The 22051-nt window shown below is 41.9% G+C and overlaps 1 protein-coding gene across 1 annotated transcript in view; it reads left to right on the forward strand.

The window, feature by feature from the left end:
• LOC148041754 (protein transport protein SEC23 E-like) overlaps window positions 1–8982 on the forward strand; it is a 54999-nt gene extending 46017 nt beyond the window's left edge. The window contains exons 8-14 of the mRNA XM_087682114.1: window positions 7041–7122; window positions 7207–7284; window positions 7434–7595; window positions 7684–7947; window positions 8080–8184; window positions 8275–8419; window positions 8528–8982. Of these exons, the coding sequence (XP_087538240.1) occupies window positions 7041–7122; window positions 7207–7284; window positions 7434–7595; window positions 7684–7947; window positions 8080–8184; window positions 8275–8418 (835 nt within the window). The 3' untranslated portion in view covers window position 8419; window positions 8528–8982. The remainder of the gene's footprint in view (window positions 1–7040; window positions 7123–7206; window positions 7285–7433; window positions 7596–7683; window positions 7948–8079; window positions 8185–8274; window positions 8420–8527) is intronic.
• Window positions 8983–22051: the final 13069 nt, after the last annotated feature.

A 22051-nucleotide genomic window follows, 5' to 3' on the forward strand; every position in this document is an offset into this window, starting at 1 on the left:
CCTCATAACCAAAGATATGCAAATGAGCATATGATGGAGGTATCCTAGACTATACCTCCTTTGCAACTTGATAGTCAAAAGAAGTGCATAGGGATTGATTAATCAAAGTACGGCACTAGTAACTGCCTAAGTCCAAAAGTGTTGCAATAAGCCTAGTTGGCTAAGCATACTATGAACTTGCTCCAGAATCGTCCTATTCATGTGCTCAACTATACCATTCCGGGATGGGATATACGAGGTGGTGAACTAACGCTAGATACCCTCTCATCACAAAATTGCTCAAAGGCTTTAGAGATATACTCCCCCCATTGTCAGAATATAGGCATTTTAACCTATATTCAAATTGGTTCTCAACAAAAGCAAGCCAACGCTGAAATATAGCCAAAACCTCCGATTTCTACTTTATGGGATATGCCCAAACCTTATACAAGTAATCATCAATGAAAGTAACAAAATACTTCGTGCCACCTAAATACTTACAAGGCATAGGTCCACAAACATTAAAAGGAATAAGATCTAGAGGCTCACCCATGCGCGTAATGCCAAACTTATGCAACTTACGAGTTTGCCTACCATAAAAATAATGATTACAAGAATCAAAACACTTATAGTCAAGGTGTGGAAGATATTGCAAACAGATAAGCATTTTCATTTCCTTTAATGACATGTGTCCAAGGCGGCGATGCCATAACAATACATGTGGTATTATAGCCACTGCCAAAACATAGTCAATAGACCTAGATATAAGTAAGGGGTAAAGAGTGCCACACTTGGCACCTCGTACCAAGACAAGATTCCCATGGGTAAACTCCCATGAGCAATCACTAAAAGAGACACCATAACGTGCATCATTCAACTGTCCAGCTGAAAATAGGCTTTTACACAAAGCCGGGAAAATGGCGTACATCATGCAAAGTAAATATACTGCCTGAAGAAAATTGCAGTTGGACATCTCCGATACCAACAATATGTGAGAGTACGCAATGGAAGAAGGAACTCGAACATAGAGGAAAAGAGAGAGAATTTGCAGGAGAAGAAGAAAAGAAACCTGCACTAAACAAGGAACAAATGCTGAATACAAAAGGAGGACTGATGAGTCCCTACACGCAGCCCACAACATTAATGAGGGCACCATATTAGGCTGATGATGATAGTAGCAACGAAGATAGAGGAAGATGATAGAGTCAGAGTGTGCACTTGCTAGAAGGAAGGAAGATGACCTGATGATAATAAAGTGTGGAGAGGGGTAGGCTATAAATAGCCAATAATCTCCAAATTTGGCTGACTTGCATTTAATGCTGGTCACTCTGGCAAAAATGCTAGAAAAAATACAAGTGGCACAGAAAAAGTCCCAAGAGGCATGGACAATGTCCGACAAGCAAGGACAACCTGAGAAATGTAGAAACTACACAAGAAAAGCACATTGGAATCCGATGACCACAGAAATGCATAGAAATGCACATAGATGGCCACTTTAGAATGAGTAACCTTCCCCGTCAAAATACACGACAGACTATCAGAGCTCCAAAAGTCCTCACTTGATTTAGATTGAGGTTCACACAGGAGATAACAAGGCATGATAAACATGATTGCTAACACCTCCTCTCCAATCCTAAATGTAGCGAAAGGCCAAGGAGGAAACAAATCCGGGGATGGCAAGAGGAATGCCAAGGTCGATGAAGTCCAGCGACATAGATTGCCAATGAAGAAGCTCCTTGTGATCCTGGGAAATCCCCTTTGAAACAGTAGGGGCAAGGAAACCCACAGTCGCATCACTGAGATCATCACCCTCTAAAAGGAATGGGGGGTACAAGGAAACCATCGGAGGAGAGGGTGGGGGATAGGATGGAACCTGTGGAAAAGATGGTGCACAAGCAAGAATGGGTGTAGCAATAGACAAATGCCCTAGAGAACCCTGCATAAGAGAAGCAAAATGGGGCATGTAAAGCCCACTCTCTTGCCAACTTGTTGCGATAACAACCCCTATAGAAGAATCCTCAATGCAAGCCAACACCACTAACACGCACCGATACAATGTCACCAATAGTGATTGAACTCTCAGAAGGGCGTAAACCTTGCAACAAATCGCCTCGATGAGTCATATGACTAGAAGCTCCACTATCAACCGACCAAGGCCTCTCAAAAGACGAGGAAACTACCAAAGAAGGCTCCTCCAACTCAACAATATGAAGAAACACTAAGTCATGGGTAACTATTGGAGTAGAGGTAGAAGACTCAAATGTTTTAGCTCTATCCTTCGCTCTCAAACAAAGGTGAGGGTACCCAACATTTCTTCTCTAGATGTGTTCCATTTCCACAATATAGGCATTTAGGCTTCTCTGAGTTCGAGTCAGAGCTTGAAGAACTCTTCTGTCTTTTAGCCTTTGACTTCTCTTTCTTCTTTTTCCCCCCTCCCAAGCCTGCAACAAAAGCTGGTGGAGGTGGATCCCCTAGCTACCTCTTTGGCACGCTTGTCATGCTCCAAAACAAGCAGGGCAAGCTCCTCCTATAGAAGCTTCTCACGAGTCCTCGATGTAAGAAGGCTTGTATAGAAGACATTAAACCAGGGATATGGCAGCTCAGTTAAAAGAATCATAGCCATATCCTTTGAAGAGATCATCCTACCAAGGGATGGAAGCTCATCCCTCATATTCTCCAACCTGTTGATATGATCCTTCATGGAAGGAGAATCATCAACAAGGAGCATTTGTAATTGATGTCTGGAAGCGAGGGGCGTAGTCGCCTACCAATCATCTTTGCCAGTGCCTTATAGGCCATTGACAATAAGGTGATCGGTCTCCACTGGGAAAGCTCCAACCAGTCTTCCCCTTTGGGGAGAACACTAATAAGGCTTGCCGATAGACTCCCTGGCATCTGTCCTGAAGTGAAAATCTCCTGAAAGGCCATCAGTAGGGGGTCCTTCACCACTTCCCAAAAGGTAGTGAAAAAAGCCTTAGAGAGGCCATCCTCTCCCCAGCATTTTTGCTCGTCCTATGTATGGAAAGCCTCCTCTAGTTCCTTCTTTGTGAAGGGGGCTAGGAGGGAGCGTTTCATCTCCTCAGTGACGAGGGACGGGATGTTATCCCAGACCTGTTGTCTACATTGCTGTCCCCTAGCTGAGACTGTCTCCTGTTGGAAGAGACGACTATAGTAGTTGGTGGCAATCTCCATCACCTCGTCTGGGCTAGAACGGGTCCTCCCATACTGATCTCGGAGGTTGCATATCTGCTCTCTTGAGGTGCGAGGCTGGTGCACCTGAAAAAACTCCCTGCACATCGCGTCCCCCTTCCGCACCCAGAAAGCTGCTGAGGTGTAGAAAGAGAACTCAGAGCGCCTGTCCTCTAGGCTAACAATGGCTGCTCGCACACGCACCTCCTGTGCGTTGAGAGTGGGATCCCCTGGTGCCTCTTGTAATAATCTCTGTGTGGCTGCAAGGTCCTACCAGAGTGCTCTCTCCTCCTCCCAGCTTTGCTACCTAGCATGTATGGCTGCCTCTCGGCAGATTCTGCTCGACTCAGCTAGGGCCTTTGCAACCTCCTTTGCGATCTGGCTCCTCCTGCCCCACTCTTTGGTCCAAATCTGCTCTATCTGTCTCGTCACCTCCTCCCTCCTATAGATCGAGTCAGGGATCTGACAAGATCATGTATCTAGGGCAGATACTGGGGGATCTAGTGTCAGGAGAACGGGGCAATGATCGGACAACGTGGTACTCGAGTCGCCAACTGCCCAATCTAGCCTCCTCGAGAGCCTCCCCACTCTCCCACATAACCTATCCAACCGCTCCAACAGGACTCCACCTAGCCGCCTGTATCCCCAAGAGAAGTCCACGACCTCTCCCTCCTGTGGAAGGTAGGGTCTCTCTAGGCATCGCGTGCTCCTATTGCCAGTAGAAACACCTCCCATGCCTCCTGCTCCTCCCTGGCCATGCCCTGGTAGTTTCTCCCTCTGCCCTGCTGGTCCTCCAAAGTCTCCAGGTTGTTGAAGTCTCCTCCAACAATCCAAGAATCCACCTTTGGGAGTCCTTTCACGATCTCCATCCAAAACCTGTTGTGTGCCCTAACCTTCATAGGGGCATAGATATTAAGGACTCCAAGGCACGAGTCCCCAATATCCAATCCGATCCATAGCACCCTCCCTGTCACTATCATCCCGTGGTCTCGAACACAAGCGGTAAGACTCGGACCAATAGAGGTGCATACGCCTCCACCCCTATCGTGGGCACCTATGGTGTGCTTCCGGTAAGTGTGCGAGCTGCCTGGGAGTACCTTCTCTATCCGCTGGGCCTGGGTGGGGGTGAGCTTGTGCTCCTGTAGAAGTAAGATGTCGATCTGTCCGGCAAGGGCAGGTTGCAACTCCTGCCGAACAATCAATTTCCTGGAACCACGTGCCCCATTGTAGTGGAGGCTATTCACATTCCAAGATGCAAGGTGTAAGCTCATGAGGAAACTTGTGACTACCCGAACAGGCATTTGTTCGGTGTGGAGGTTGCTAATGACGAAAAGGAGCTATGAAGCATGCAGGTACGCTTTGCCGTCGGTCTGGACGGCGAGCTCCATTCCCCCATGGTGGCCCTCAACCGGACCATAGGGGTGATAGAAGTTCGAGATGGTACTATCAATGCATTCTATCAGCCATGTTGAGAGTCGAGACTCTGTGCACTGGTAGAGACGGGCCGTCTGTGCCAGGGGCCACTCGATCACATCCCTCGGAGCTCTCCACTGTGGAGGGGCTCGAAAGATAATGCTCAAGTGAGGGACCTCGGCACCAGCCCACCAGTTAATATCCATCATGCAACTAGGCCACTGCGGTGCAAACAATGCTAGTCCTTCTCCCATCCATTGGGAGGTGTGGTCCACTATGACTCTTCAACTCTTTCTCTATGTGTGTCGTCATCCACTCCCCTGAGTGAGAGGACTAAGGAAAAAAAGCGTAGTTCGGTCCATCCGGTGGTGCTAGTAGATGGACCTTGCCCCTCCTTGACTTATGAACCACGAAGATCCCCACCTCTAGAGGTAGTGGGAACTCTCCGCGTTCCGCAACTCTCAAGTAGAACCAAGGGCCACTGCGGAAGAACTCCTGTGGCAATAGATGTGCCTGTCTCAGGAAAGTGTGATGGGCGGCAGGGGTGGATGAGTTGGTGGCTGTATGGGAGGGGGAGGACTGCTGATGCAAGAGGATGTATGCGTGTGTGGCTCATCACCTCTTATGGGAAGAGAGGGGGTGGGTCTGGGGGGGATTGCCTGAACCAGGTGCGGATCAGGGGGGGGTGCTCAGTACGGGGGGTGCTCAGTACGGGGGGTGGTGGGGAGGAGGATGATCGAGGGATGGCGGGATGGACGGAAGTACATGGCCGGTGGGGGGGGGGGGCTGGTAGTCCTGGAAGTGGGGGCCTGTGGGCCAGGGTCAGTGGGGGGGGGGGGGGGGGGGCGGGGCGCGCGGGGCATGGGATGTGGAGGGAGGTGGGTGTGGGGGTTGTGGGGACTCAGGAGAGGTAGTCTGTGGCGCGGGTGTGGATGTGGGGACCTGCGGTCCTACCGGGTGGGGCGGGCAGGGGGGGCTGAGGAGTGCTCTGCCGAGAAGGCATCGCACACCCACCTGCTGTCGAGGTTGGGTCTGAGACGCTGGCTGCGCCCCCCCTGCCGTCTCCCTCTCTGTCGTCTCTGGACCCGTGTGAAGCCATCAACATCCACCTGTGGGCCTATCGGCGGAGCCACCTTGGCTTCGAAACTGCTGTGTTTGCTACAGATGGGTCCAAGGTTGTAGACGGGGGAAGCGCACTGGGGGGGGGGGGGGGAACACTGCTGTGTTTGCTACGGATGGGTCCGAGGTTGCGGACAGGGGATGATGTCCAAGGGGGGGGCACAAAAAAGAGTACAGTGCCTCTCTCATAAAATGCAGAAAAAGAACACATCACTTTCCTTATGTCCACATAAGCATCCAATACATCCTCCTCATCGTAGTCCAGAAGATTACTGTGACTATGCTTACATACTCACACAACAAGGTATAGGCAAATTCCAACAAATCCTCCCAATCCAAATCTTGAGAATCATCTGATTGGGTGGTGACCTGAGCATACGAGTGCACCAGAGGCATTACAGAGGTTGGGCCATGAGAGCCCTACATGGGATCATCTGCAACATGCTTGCTGCATTTAACAACTGACTGCAAGTCAGTGCACTATAATATTTCCTCCTTGTCTTCAGAGTTCAGTTACATGGCCACCACTCCTTGTGGATGGAGGGCACGTTAATCTCAGGCATAGTGACCACAAAAGTTGGTCTGCTGAACAGCTTGTCTCACAACAATCCCTGCAGATCTCACGTGCTGTTTCAGCACAGCACCACAGGGGGTGGGTCATGGAGCAAGTGAGATCAGACGCTATAGATAGTCAATGCAGGAACAGGAGGTGGCAAGGATTTCAGGCTAGAAAAGGGAGGACACTGCACACAGGACTCTTGTACAGTCAGAAACAGAAGTTGTGCACAGCAGGTATGCTGCTGACTGCAGAACATGCACAAGAGGTGGTGGACTCAGTCAGTCAGCTGCTGCAGATGGGTTGAACAGGTGTGCACAATTGGATACAGCAGTTGCCATTGCTCTCTCTCTCTCTCTCTCTCTCTCTCTCTCTCTCTCTCTCTATCTCGATTTCATTGTGATAATTGATCAAGTTGGATAGCTCAAGATATTGTCATTTTCATGTTCTAAGTGAGTAACCAATCTGAAGCCTGAAGGTCTATAATGCTAAACCATGTGTTACCCAATGTGAAAGAAAGTGCCAAAAGTCCCAAATCATAAGAAATGCTTACCTTCTCCATTTGAGTGACCTTGTAGCCTCTCCCATCTATCATGGAGTGTGGAGACACACACACACACACTCTCTCTCTCTCTCTCTCTCAAAAATAGGTGAATGGGCCACCAAAGCATTAAATTCCTTAAGAGGCATGATGTCAGTCGTTTTTTTGGGGGGGGGGGGGGGGGGCAGAAAATGCCATGCCAGCAAAATTTTTATTTAACCGCCCTTTTTTTTGGATGCAAAGCTATCAGCATAGTGATGGAAAGATGAGAATGCGATCGAGTACAGTAACCAGACAGTGGGTGGATGGTTTGCAGAATACTGAGGTAAACCTGATGCAACTATGAGTTTCTTAACAAATTGTATTTGATTGTACTGTTAAGATATTTTAATGTGTTTTGACTTGGCAGGAACTTGTTTCTGGTTTTGACCAAGAAACTGCGGCAGTTGTCATGGCTCGCCTAGCATCAGTAAAGATGGAAACAGAGGTATTCACCTTTGGAATTTGTTACCTTCCCATGAAAGTTCAAGATTGGATCTCACTAGCATTTGCAGTTGAATCTCTTGCCATCTAGGAAGCATCCTTTATTAAAACAGCTTGCTAAAGTTTCTTCAAGGCCATGTTATAATGATGCAGGATGAGTTTGATGCTACCAGATGGCTGGACAGAGCATTGATTCGGCTATCATCCAGATTTGGCGACTACAGGAAAGATGATCCTTCTTCCTTCAGCTTATCTTCCAGATTTGCAATTTTTCCACAGTTTATGTTCAATCTTCGACGATCTCAGTTTGTCCAGGTGCCCCTATTAGATACTTTGAAACTGACATCCTTGATTTAACTGGTGTATGTAAGGTGATTTGTCGTAATTTTTCTACACACCACAGGTTTTCAACAATAGCCCGGATGAAACAGCATATTTTCGGATGCTGCTGAATCGAGAGAATGTTATAAACTCAGTTGTGATGATACAACCATCTTTAATCTCATATTCCTTCAACTCACCACCAGAGCCAGCTATGCTTGATGTAGCTGCTATAGCAGCTGATCGTGTTCTTCTCCTGGACACATTCTTCACAGTTGTCATCTTTCATGGCATGACTATTGCTGAGTGGCGCAAGGCTGGCTATCAAAATCAACCAGAACATCAGGTGCATCAATAATAGCTATCAATAATATCATGTACACAACAGATAGTTGAAATACATACGTGCATACACACAATAATGCGTACGGCAACTTGAAATATTCTTGACTCGTGGATTGGTTAAAATCTACAACAGGCATTTGCTCAGCTGCTTCAGGCTCCTCATGATGATGGGGATGCTATAATGAAAGAACGCTTTCCTGTTCCTCGCCTGGTGATCTGTGATCAGCATGGCTCACAGGTATTGACTTAGCATTTTTCTTGATTCTTGGAATGTGCATCTGGACATGAAGAGTCAAACTGATATAACAGTATATGTACTCTGTTGTAGGCCCGGTTTCTCCTTGCAAGGCTAAACCCATCTGCTACTTACAAGTCTTCAAGAGTGGTACCTGGTGGAGACATTATTTTTACGGATGATGTGAGTTTTGAAGTGTTTTTGGAGCACCTTCAGAAGTTGGCCGTGCAATCTTGAGGTACTGCCATGAGCTAGTTATGATTATCTGAAGCCAATTCATTCCAAGGTATCATCATACATAAACTTGATTAGGTCACCTTGAATAAGATTTCTTACCCTTTGGCAGATGAAAGAGGAACTTTGCAAGCAGGAAAGAAAAAGAGTTTTCCCTTGTACATCTGGTGTTGGAGTCTATATATATCCAAATCATTAGTTGTGCAGGACATCAGTATACCAGATGATACCTTCCAATCTGTATCTATACCTCACTTTCTTAATCTACATCAGCAGTCCCCTCACCTAGTAGTACACTGGCAGATTGGGAATTGTTTATGTAGAGGCTTCACTTTATATTGACTGCATCTGTAACCTTTGTAAATTTTTAGTTTCCTCTGAGCTCATATATATGTAGGGCCTATCAGGTTAAACGTCGAAACCAATGTATTTACCAGTTGCCTAGGACATTGAGCAAAGGTAGACAATCCATGCATTGAGCTGAATGGGTTCAGAGTAGAGCATTTGTATAGTGGAATATACCCCCTCAAGGGAGCAAATTCTTATTTAAATTTTAGTTTCTTTGAAGTGCGCTGTAGACAGTCATGTTTTTGGTGAATTTGTTGGAGATAACATGGAAGGGTTTTGTGAATCATAACTGTTTATGTCAGTGCATCTCATTTAGATTCCAAAGTTCATCAAAGAATGTTGTGTTATATCTCCATGGTAAGGCTTTCAAGGTGGTTGAAGTGGTAGAATGCTAATTCAAATGCGTTACCATCCTAAATTACTCAAAGCTCATTCTCTCATACAGACATCTTCTTGTAAATAGCACATCCAAGCATCTGCTATACGTGTGCAACACTTGTACCAATTATATATATATATATATGGTGCATGTGTGTCTCTTGAGAGGTGGGGGGTTGGGCCTGAGTTTGAAGATAATTTGCTCAGTAATGAAAGCTTTCATGGGGTTAATGATTTAGATCCTTTGTTGGCTATTGTTGAGCCAAGAAAGGCTTACTTTTTGGGGATGAGAAGCATATCTAGAGTGGCCAATGTTCTCATAGGGTGTTATATTCTTTTCTCCAAGCTCAACGGAGATATGCTTTGTGTTATTATTGTAGGCCTCTTTGGACTCTTTTTTGAAAATTTGAGGTCTTTCAATTAGTTCCTAATCTAAACATAAGCAAGATTACATTGTTGAAGTGTTTTGTTTATGTTAAGGATTATTCTTTGCATGAAAGTCTAGCACACAAGTATCATGTAGGTGGCACAATAGAAGTAGAGCAAACAATATGTAGCCAAGGAGCAGTCATGTTAAGGAGGACCATGTTCATTGAAACCATGGAAGACATCTGCCATAATAGTAATTCTCAAATACGGGCCAAATGGTTATGGATAACCAAGACCAAATAAAAAATGAAGGCATTATGGGTGTACCAAATGTACCAAAGAGTTGTCCATCTAAGAAACTGGAACAGATGGGGGTGATTTGGCTACAAAAAGGACAAAGTAGGTATCTTGCGTAAGACACAATAGCAAATAGGCCTTTGTTGGCAAGTTGCATAAATCCATATTTGGGAATCAAAGCTCCAAATCTATCTTGCTTGCAAGGTAGGAGATGAAGAGATGAATTAGTGTCTCATCACAGGTAGCGCAAAAGATACATTAAACACTATATCTTGTGAGCATGTAGCACATCCCCAATAGGGAGATCCCCAATAAGGAACCTTCGTATTAAACACTTTCTCTTGATAGGGAATATTGGAGTTTCACAATTAGAGAAAACTATCTTGCCATTTCTCTCTAGAATGATGGACATGCCATACTTTATTTGCTTATTTCAAAGCCAATCAAATGAGCATAAAGGACTCTAAAAATATAAGAGGTTGCATGGAATTCAATATATGCAACCAAGAAATGCATATAAGTGTGCTACCCTACAAGATAGATCCTCGATGAAAATTTTCGTGATATTAGTCCAAGGATGTGTCTACACCTATAGGGCTTGCAAAAGCACCATTCTCAAATATGATTCCCTTTCTTTTCCACAACATAAAGTGGATGGGTTGCACCAATTCCAAGAGAGACTTCTTGTTCCAGGAAAGTAAGGGCAAAAATTATGAGAATATATTAATCATGATGAAATGAGTCGGTTTTGTTGCACATGAAGAGGCTAGCCTTGAGATTTCCAATACATAAAACTTTTCATGAATTCGGGAGGATATCCAATCATGCAAGGCTTAAGGGACACATCTATACCAATGGGATATCCCAAGTGTTCGGTAATTTTACCTTTAGAAACAATGGTGCCCTGCCAACCCAAATTGATTATCAATCTCTCTCTCTCTCTCTCTCTCTCTCTCTCTCTCTCTCTCTCTCTCTCTCTCGTAGTGAGGCAAACCCTCAATGGCCTCTCAATAGAGGTAGTCCATGATACTATAATGAAAGCACAAAAGGTATTGAAGGCCAAGAACAAAGCACTATGTCAAGAGAGGCCCAAGATAGCACCCTTACATTTAGGAATGTGCTCTCTAAGCTCATTAATGAAGCATGTAGAAGGTGGGTTGCATCATCAACCACTAGAAGCTCCTTGCACTATTGTTTTGCACACCTTTAAATCTTTTGTTTTCTTATTTATTTTTATATGGTCTCTCTCACTTCTCTCTTCTTTATTATTCTCTACCTTTTTCTCTCCTTTCCTTTCATAACGACATTCTCTCTCTTGCAAACACCACACCCAAGCATTCTCTACACATGTGGGTACATGTACAGTTGTTATATATAAGGTGCATGTGTGTGTGTTGTGTGTCTAGGTGGATGGGGGCGCATGCTTGAGCTTGATGATGATTCACTCCATAATGGAAGTTTTTCATTGCCGTAATGATTTTGATCCTCGTATGGCTATCATTGAGCCAAGAAAGGCTTCCTTTTTTGTGATAAAAGCATATTTACAATGATTGACATTCCTTGTGATATTGCATCTCTTTTCTCCAATTCAATTGAGTTAGGCTTTGGATCATCATTGTAGGCATCTTTGGACTCTCATTTGAATTATGATTAAGCCTTTTCAATTAGTTCAAAATGTTAACATTGGGAAGGATTACATGGTTGGAGCATTTTGTTTAAGGTTAAGGATTATTATTTGCATGATATGTCAACTATTATGTAATCATGTAGATTGTATTATTCAATGGCATCTGAGAATAGCAAAATTTGGACTAGTGGATTGCCACTCAAGGAGATACATACATATATAGTACATATGTATAGTACATACATGTTTAAGGTAAATGAGTCCATTTTCTAGCATCCAAGTCCCACAAGGCTAATACAAAACTTGTACCACCCAAAACCCCTCTCTTTGTAAACCCCCCCCCCCCCCCCCCCCAACAAATAACAATAAAAATAAAAATCGATCCCATTCCAATACATGTCTCTTCTCTATACTTTTGAGGTATCGGTCTCACTCCAAATCTGCATCATTACTCTCTTCACATTTTTCCATAACTTTGATCCCACAAATTTTCACTATTTTTTTCAACCCTCTAAATCCTCCATTTTTATCTATCTTATGGCTCCTCTCTTCTTCATTATTCTCTACCTTTTTCTCTTCTCCCCTCACATAGCCTTCTCTCTTATGAATAACGCATCCAAGCATACTCTAGACTTGTGTGCAAGCATATCAATGTTATTTCCATGATGAAAGCCTTTGATTGGGATAATGATTTTGATCCTCATGTGGCTATTATTGAGTCAAGAAAGGATTACTTTTTGGTGATGAGAAGCATCTTTAGAGTGGTTGATGTTCTCACTCCTCATGGTGCTATGTCTTTTCTCTAGGCTCAATGGAGGTATGCTTTGGATCATCATTGTAGGCTTCTTTGGATGCTCATTTGAAATATAATTGAGCCTTTTCAATTAGCTCATAATCTAAATTCAAGGAAGATAAGTTTGTAAGAGCATCTCATTTAATATTGAGGATTATCCTTTGAATGATATGGCATCCAAGAGAGTATATATTGTACTTCAATGTAAGGGTTGGTAATTTGAGCATGCCATTGGATTATTGTATCATGTAGATTGTATTATTCAATGTCATTGAAGAATCCCAAAATTTTGGGCCAACAAGTTGCCACTCAAGGAGCATTTTTTCATCGTGAGATCTACGATTGTTGGTGCTACTTAATGTTTATTGCTTTCATTAAATGGATTGGTTCTATAGTTTATCATAGATGTGGTGTTTTGAGTAAGATTGTCCACACATTTTCTAGTGTTGTCCTTGATTGCATGAGCTTATTCAATGCCAATGCTCCTCTCCAACTCTAGTTCCTTTTAGATTTTGCAAGTTTTGGTAGCTCTGCTTTCTTACAAGTCAAAATGAAAACTTACACTTTTTCTCTTTAATTACACTTTTGGAAATTCTAGACAATTTGGAAGCTTTGAAACTACTTTTGCAGTGATTGTTTGTAACGGTTACACTTAACTTTAGAATATCTCTAAATCAATCTCTTTCTAACAATCTCATTATGAGAGAATTGGATATATTTCAATAAGATCTTTCATGGAGTGCTTTTGAACTTCATGGAGTGCTTTTGAACTCTAGGGTGCAGCTGTCATGGTGTTTAACCTATTTGTATATTAATTCTCTCTCTCTCTCTCTCTCTCTCTCTCTCATGGTGTTTAACCTATTTGTATATTAATTGTGTGTGTGTGTGTGTGTGTGTGTGTGTGCAAACACAAATACTTTGTCACATATATACATATGTGTACAGTACACATTAGGTCCGTACATTTTCTAAGGCAGATGATCATTTTCTAACATCCAATTCCGACATCTAATGTTGCTAGACCTCAAAGAGAGGCTAAAACAACAATATTTATACTACCTAAAACCTCTCTCTCTCTCTCTCTCTCTCTCTCTCTCTCAGAGTCAGCTGACCATCACCCTATCCGCCCACTAGCTCCCTGCCAGCTCGTAAGCTAGTGTTAGCCCGCCATGCCCCTTTGTGGCTGCCATCTCCCTGTCTGTCCGCCATCTCTATTCCCCCCCACCTCGGCATACCCCTTTTGTGTGTTCGCCATTCCCCTCTCCCTGTTTGCAACTTCAGCCCCTCCCAATTTCACCAGCTCCCCTCACCCTTGCCCCTCACTAGCTCCCTCCCTGTGTTTATATCTGCTCCCCTATGTTTGTTCTATCTGCATTTGCCATTATCTCCCCGACATTTTCTACTTCCTCCGCTATGTTCTTATGTGGCCAACCTTGGTGCGTGTCTCACCTATTTTTTGCTTCATCCACTGTGTTTTCGCTTCCTGGCCCTGTGCTTTTCAGCTGTTGTAATACAACGCACGCTAAAATGTGATAAGAAATGGCTGTGTGAGGATGAACAGCACCAAAGCTTCGAGAAGTCTGCGAGCTTGAAGTATCAAATATACAAACAAGAGTTACCTCCAGTCCAGGTAAAATGGAGCAGCTAGTCACCAACTACATCAACAAATTCGAGAAAAAAAAAAAGAGACAACGCCCTCAATACGGTAAGTTGAGAGTGTGTCGAGTGGGTCGGGAAGTCGGGAACGCAACACAAGATGAGGAGACCACATGTCATTCAGGAGCTCCCTAACATCCGAGAGGAAGTCTGCCCTCTGCATAATAAAGAAGGGCAAAACCAAGACGGGCTTGACTACACAAGGGTAGATTCACTCAAGAAGACGTAAAAAAGGTGGACCAAAATGAACAATGGATACAAGTAGATACAAGAAGGGAAACATTAACTCTACTCTAATCCCACCACTGCCATCATCAATGATACTTTGGAAAAAGAATAGTGCAAGAAGGTACGGAGATTGCATATGTGAGTGGTTGGACTAAAAGGATGGATGAAGACACCCATCAGCTATATGGGAAGATGGACATCAAGAAAACATTACACACGTTAGCTTGTAGGCTAGGTGAAAGGCTAGGCAAGCAAAATGGAATGGGTGAAAGCTCAAAAAAACTAGCTCTCATCATACATTTATCTACACTTGAGGCTGAGAAAGACTTCTTAACACAATGCAAGACACTAAAAGGGAACAATATACATGTTCTTCGAAGACAACCCAACCCCTATAGGGAGGAAGGTAAGATGGCCTTCTACAAGGGAGAAAGAGTGGTGAACTTAGAGAAATGCACCCCATCATGGTCATCTTCTACTTAGAAGCACACTAGGGAACACATAGCACGGTTCCAATCATGATAAATGCTTCTATAGAGGCTGATATCATGACTCTTAATACCATCTTCTACTCAAAGAAACAACACAGATTGCATAGCATGCTTCCAAGCATAATTAGATATAGATGGGAGTTAGCACATGGATGGAGACACGTACCATGCATGGCAGTCCAAGCTTAGGTGGGTGGTAGTATTTAGAGAGGAACTTTACCCATGGATCTAAACACGTACCATGCATGGCAACCCAGGCTCAAGTCGGTGGTAGTATTTAGAGAGAAACTTTACCCATGGATCTAAGTAGTCTATCAAGATGAGTAGGCTAGATATATGTGACTAAGGGGTACAAAGTGAGGAATGCACCTTGTACATTGATATATATGCTACTTTGACATCCAAATATGCCTCCACTAAAGAGCAATCACCATACATAGACTCGGATGAGGACATCTAGGAGTTATCTAGAGAGAGTGATGTCATCTTATTAGGGGACTTCAATGTCAAGACATCTTGTCATTAAATATCCTTTTTTGACACATCAAAGGAGATGTTACAAGAGCAAGACTTTCTAGAGTTAGAGATGGATCATGCCTCATAAGACGTGGGGGAGTACAAGAAGTATAGGAGATACATCATTGAGATGGGTGACCATGTATTAGGCCCTCCATGCTGACCTCCCATATTGGTGATCTCGCAATATCCTCACACCCCATTTGAGTTGCAATGGTTTATGCCTACCTCTCATTTACGATGAATCTTCACATGCTAAGGACCCCCCATATAGTTCCCAAACACCCAAGATACTATTTTTCCAAAGAGATAGCAAGCATCTACTCAAGAGAGATCTTCATCTTACCTCTCATATACGCATGCTAAGGCCTCCCATATAGTTCCTAAACACCCAAGATACTATTTTTCTAGAGAGATAGCACACATCTACTCAAGAGAGATCTTCAAACTAATATAATATGTTGATCCCCACACTCCCACTAGTTGAGATCATGTAGCACTTTAGTACACTTCACATGTAGTAGCACATACAACCTTCCCCACTCACGGCCCACACAACAAGCTCCCTTTGGGATGACACCCTCAAACAATTGGTATGACGATGAGTGATGTGAGACGACAGATGATAGAGGGAGATGGTATTGGTTCTACTGTCTATAGATAGGCAAAGTTTACTCTTTAGACACCTCCTCACATGGTGTAAGAAGAGACCTTTCCTAGTCCGATTGGAGAAAGACTTGTATCGATTTTTATTGGGCCACAATTCTAGAGAGGCCTAGGGACTTTTCAAAGAGCACTATCCAACCACATCGATAATATCTCTTGACACATGGCAACAATATGTCAGTCTCTCTACACAAGATTAGATCAAACCCCTTTCCTAGATCCATGGACATCGTATCCATGGACAACTACTTTCTTCACATAGAGCATGGTCTAGGAGCCCATTGTCAAAGTAAACACGTGTAAGGCATATGATCACAATGGCTTGGTAGTTGAGCACTTAACATGTGCTAGAAATATGGTGGCAAAACTCCTTACATACATGTTTAGTAGAGCTATGTGTGAATGCTTCCCAAAGAGTTCGAGCACTAATACCATTATAGTCATTCTCAAGTGAAGTGGCCACCTTACCTAGTGCTTATTGTACCATCATGGTTGGCCACACATTGGCCAAATGATATGCCTTTATCCTCAAGTAGGAGTTGATTCAATGGGCAAAGAGAGTGGGCCTCGTGGCACAAGGGTATGTTGGATTCAGGAAAGGCTTCTCAACACTAGAACCATGTCTTCACACTTAGATCCATTGTTGAGGAGGGTAGAGTCAATGCTAAGGACTAGATTGATGCATGGGTTATATAGCATAGGAGTACCTATAGAACTTACCTAGGGTAATCTTACATTGCATGAGCAAGTGATTAATAGAGTATGGACACCTAAGGTTCTCTTAACCCGTTTTCACTCAACCATTAAAGTGAATCAAGGATGTCCTCTCTCATCAACACTTTTTTGGACTATACATTGATGAGACCTCAGTCTACATATTCAAAGGAGGGGATAGAGGAGCCCCACTAGCAGGTCCTTGGATACCTCTCTTACTGTACATAGATGATATCATGTTGATAGCCAATTCTCAACAAGGGATGCAAAGACATCTAGATGCACTATATTCTTTTGCACCAAACAATGGGCTCTCAATTAACCTTAGTAAAACCAAGGTTATGATGTTTAATGCCACATTGTGATGAGCTAGAAGATTAGTATTGAGCTTTACTTGTGGGGAATAGAAGATGCATATGTGCCTTGATTATTCATATTTGCAGGGTCCACTTTCTTTATGGAAGAGGCAGTAGAGATTAGACTTATCAAGGGTCATGTAGCATTCGGAGGGTTAAAAAGGATGTGCTCCCATATAGAGCTCCAAAAACCCATCCTAAGATATGGCTATTTGATAGTTTGGTCACATCTATACTATTGTATGGAGTGCAGATATGCAAACCTAACCTCAAACACCATAGTAGGTTAGTCCACACATATGATGGATGGAGGTTGATGGAGAGGATATTGATATTCATGATTTTTAGGATGATTAGATGTAAAGCCTGAGTCTCAAGTGAGATTGTTATAGGTGAGTTGGGGACTCTTCTAACTATGGTGAATGTTCTTACTAGATTAGTGCCATTCATGCATAGCTTATGGGAGCTCCCCACACATACATATGCATAGCTAGCCTTTGAGTCCTCAATAAAAGCTCGTTGCAAATGGTGATACCTCATGTTGGTATGCAAGATACATGGATACTCACTTATCACACGGGATTAGATGTGTTCTCTCTCTCTCTCTCTCTCTCTCTCTCTCTCTCTCTCTCTCTCTCTCTCTCTCTCTCTCTCTCTCTCTCTCTCTCTCTCTCTCTCTCTCTCTCTCTCTCTCTCTCTCTCTCTCTCTCTCTCCCCACTTTCCAAATCCTTTCTTCTTTGACTCTCATTTACCTCCACTCTAACTCAACTCATTTATTTCTCTCTTCAATCCCATTTTGCACATTTCTCTCTCTATTTCTTTCCACCTTTTAGCCTTGAGGTTATTTCTCCCTTCAATCCCATTCTTATACATATCTCTCTATTCTCTATTTTTGGTCCTTTACCTCTCTATAAATCCACAACATTGCTTTCTTCACACTTTGCTATAACTATCATGTCCCTACTTTTTTTTTTTTGTTTACACCCCTCTAAATCCTCTATTTTTCTCTATTTTATATGACCCCTCTCACTCCTATCTTCTTTATTTTTCTCAACCTTTTTATTCCCCAACATTCCTCTCTTCATACTTTGCTATAACTATCATGTCCCCACTTTTCATTATTTTTTTACACCCCTCTAAATCCTCTATTTTATATGACCCCTCTCACTCCTATCTTCTTTATTTTTATCAATCTTTTTCTCTCCTCCCCTCTCATAAAAAGACAACCTTTCTCTTGTAAATGTGTGTGTGTGTGTGTGTGTGTGTGTGTGTGCGCGCGCGCAAAAGTATGTTGAATTCTTCTTAGTACTAGGTTACAAAACCATGTGGCAAGCAGAAAAGATAATGGATTGAAGAATCCACATATGATGCTTATGTAGGAGGAACTAGAGAAGGCATGCATGTTACGTGCAAAATCGAGTAAGAAACTAGTTAATAAGGACTAAAATGGTATTCTTACAAAAATCCAACAATTTCATACAAAGGTATGCTAAATGCTTCTTAGTATTAGGTTACAAAGCCATGTGGCAAGCAGAAAAAAGATAAAGGAATGAAGAATCCACACATTATGCTTATCTGAGAGCTAGAGGGGCATGCATGTTACCTACAAAATCAAGTAAGAAACCAATTAATAAGGACTAAAATGGTATTCTTACATTGTAGGTATCAAGGGCTTTCCCTAGTTGCTATCCATGTTACTAGCAACACACAATTACTTGGTTGGATTCCATGTGTGGTGTTAAACTCCAGATGTAAGACAATGTGCAACACTCACTTTGCTTAGAAAGTTAATGCTTGTGTATGGAAGAAAACGAGAAGCCTCCCATTTTTAATATATAGGTGGAATGTGCATGGGTGCTAGGACAAGAAGACATTGTCCATATAGTTCATAGTCGTAATGTAAAATAAGGTAGTGGAAGAGATGAAAACCAATAAGAAAAATGTGGGGGTTAATATTGGAGAAATAGGCAACTATCCAATTGAATAGAGGGAAAAAAGGATGCGACTAGTAGGGATAGTGGATGTCCTTAATAAGATGAGATTATTATTGGAATTTAGAAAAATCAAAAAATCAATCATGAGTGTAGATAATAGGTGGTAGGCATTATTGAAAGGGTTTTTTGTATATGGAGGAGGAAAATAACAAGAAAATATATATGTATATTAGAGGCAACAAAAAAGATTGGACATGAAATACATTTGAGAAACTTATGCTATAGCCATGCAACATAAACCTACATGCCAAAATATTAATAAGAAACACAACTGCATTGATAAATTAATGCAAGATAAGTAATCAATATGCAATGGTGGTCAGTAAGTAAATAATAGAGATAACTACAATATGACTACATGAGATGTTAATCCTACCATCTTCTTAACATAGGATGAGAAAATACAATGGCATTGATTATGTAAACTCATAGCCCAAAATATTAATAAAAATTACAATGGCATTGATAAAAAATAATGCAAGACAATAAATAAATATAAGATGGTAATCAGCAGGCAAACAATGTGAAGCAACATGAATACATACGATGGTAACTTGCAACACAAGCAATATGCATGCAAATGTAATTGGTCACATGGTATATGTGGTGTTAATCAGCACTGTAAGTAATATGCATGAATATCATTAACCAAAAATGCTACATCATTTATAAAGCCATAAATTCATAAGCATTAAACAAGCCTTAAACAAAACAACACACTAAAGACTTAATAATAGTCATATACAAAAGAAAAATGGTAGTTCACATTTGCAAAACAAGCAGACTACTATATGGAGAGGTGGTGCTTACTTTTTTTAAGCAGTTGATTTAGGAGGTATAGAGCTTTGGCAATAGCTCCAACCATTGCTAGAACTGAGATTTGAGATGGAGATGGAGGGTAGCTATCCATGAGAAGAGGAGGCGTGCCTCCAAAAAGAGGAGGGAGAGCAAGAAGGGGATGATTTTCAACCATAAAAAGAGAAGGGGATGATTTTCAACCATAATAGGCATGAAACACATCACCTCACAAAGTGATTACATAGTCATGGAACTTCTCTCAAATATGGAAAAGAGGGTCTCCTTTTTATAATGGAGTAGAATACCCTAAATTACATGAAAATCTCAAACAAATGTATCCAAAGCACAACCCCCTATTTTTTACCAACCTTTCTACATCTTAGCAAGTAGGAGAATATGTGCCACTAAATTGAGGTAGAAGTATGAAATGTGATTCCTATTGAAAAGAGTATTCATGAGTACACACACACACACACACGCACACGCACACGCACACGCACACGCACACACGCGCACACACGCACGCGCACACACGCGCGCGCGCGCGCACACACACACACACACACAATATAGTAAATTATAGAGTGAGTTGAAGAGTGTAGCTGCTGCAACTTTATTACAATACCTTAGGGGACCAAGGGACTACCACCCATTCAAAGATGGGGTCCTGAGGTATACACCAATCCTACAATTTTAGCAAAAGTCATAGGGTATGAATATCTAACTTAAGAAGAGGATGCTCCTATGCTAAATGGCATTTAATGAGTCTCCAAAGTTGGATTTTTTAAAGCTCTTAGAACTAAATCGTTTGATTAGAAGGTGGAGTCATGAGGTTGCATGCAAAGCATCATTAATAGAGTATAAGATGGGTTCAAATTGAGAAAGAATTGATTTTTGCACCCATGAAGATGGGTGATTTCCACCATGTTGTATATATCTTATGCACTTAAATGGTAGATTATATGTTTTATCATGCATAGATCTTGGGTGCTACATCAAAGCTCCATGTTAAGAAACTTAGTTGAGTGGGAGATAAAATACCCAGTATTTAAAAAAACATGATTTAATGTCAAACTCAATAAGGGCATTCTTGTAAATTGAAAAGGTGGATTGCTCATTATGTGTTAAGAACACAATAGGGTTAGGTACATTGATCATTGGAAGATCATCATAATACCTAAAAGTGTGGGTAAAGTGCTTGAGAATGGCATACCATTTGGAGGAGGAAAGTTGCCTATAGAAGCTAAATTCAAAGCAAAAGAGGTACAAATTGCACCATAGAGGGGAGCATGAACCCATTGGGATGTCGGCACATTATCTTTTTAGGGTAGTGGCTAAAGATAAAAGACTGTTATCGCAATAAGCCATGAGTTACAAGAAATGCAATCCTCAAGGCTTAGGGTGATTTACTTGTCCTTTTTAAGGTTAATCCATTCTACTTTTGATAGGGAAGGAAGGAAAGAGATAAATTTACAACTTTTGAAGGAAAAATACGAAGAGAGAATGTGCATAATAGAAATCGGCCCATAATCACCATGGTGCAAGATGGATTTGCAACATTTAGTTACATCGGCATCACATATGCTAATATTGGCATTAAGGAGATTAACAAAGACTTCTTGGGTAGAATTACCAACCCAAAAGATTTTTAATTAGGAGGCTAGTTCCATCATGACTTGTTTGTAAGATTAAAGAATCTTAATAAAAAAACTCGTTATATCTAGTATAGACACAATGGGAAGCATTGGTAAGCCATTGAAATTGATCTTTGTGGGCCTCGAATGTGCCCATTAAGAAGGGAAGAGAGGAGTTCAAGGATGTGCTATGTAAGGGAAGTAAGAATCTAAGAATGACTATCCACATTAAGGGTGGTATTCTCAAAATAGGGATCATTGAATCTATCCGTGGCAAAGGATAGAATGAGTTTTTTACAAATGATTGAGGGATTGTTAGGGGCTCTACCAATGTCGATGATAAAGAAATCCTCAAATAGTGTAGAAATTTTGCTAAGGTAATGAAAGAAGAAGATCATGTGCCTTCATTTTTATAACGGCCATTACTTTATTTCTAATGGAAATTTGACTTTGGTAATAGAGAAGAAGATCATGTGCCTTCATTTTCATAATTTCCATTAGTTTATTTGTAATATAGTTTTTGATTTTTTTTATAAAAGCCCAAGAAAGAGATGAACCCTTTGTAAGGGTAGCCTTTGCATCATCCATATTTAACATTTTAGTAGGAATATGGTCCATACATTACTAAGTAGACTGCTATATCCACATTGCTAGTACCAACATCAAGATATTCTTCAAAATAGAAGCGCTTGTTATAATGATTGCAATTACAAAAAGGATCTATGATAGTAAAGGTATTAAAATTGGAGAGAGGTCAAGTATATCTAATC

The sequence above is a fragment of the Lygodium microphyllum genome, chromosome 1 (genome assembly GCF_053477565.2).
Source record: "Lygodium microphyllum isolate KBCC chromosome 1, Lygodium_microphyllum_v1.1.10, whole genome shotgun sequence".
In the NCBI taxonomy this organism is placed as follows: domain Eukaryota; kingdom Viridiplantae; phylum Streptophyta; class Polypodiopsida; order Schizaeales; family Lygodiaceae; genus Lygodium; species Lygodium microphyllum.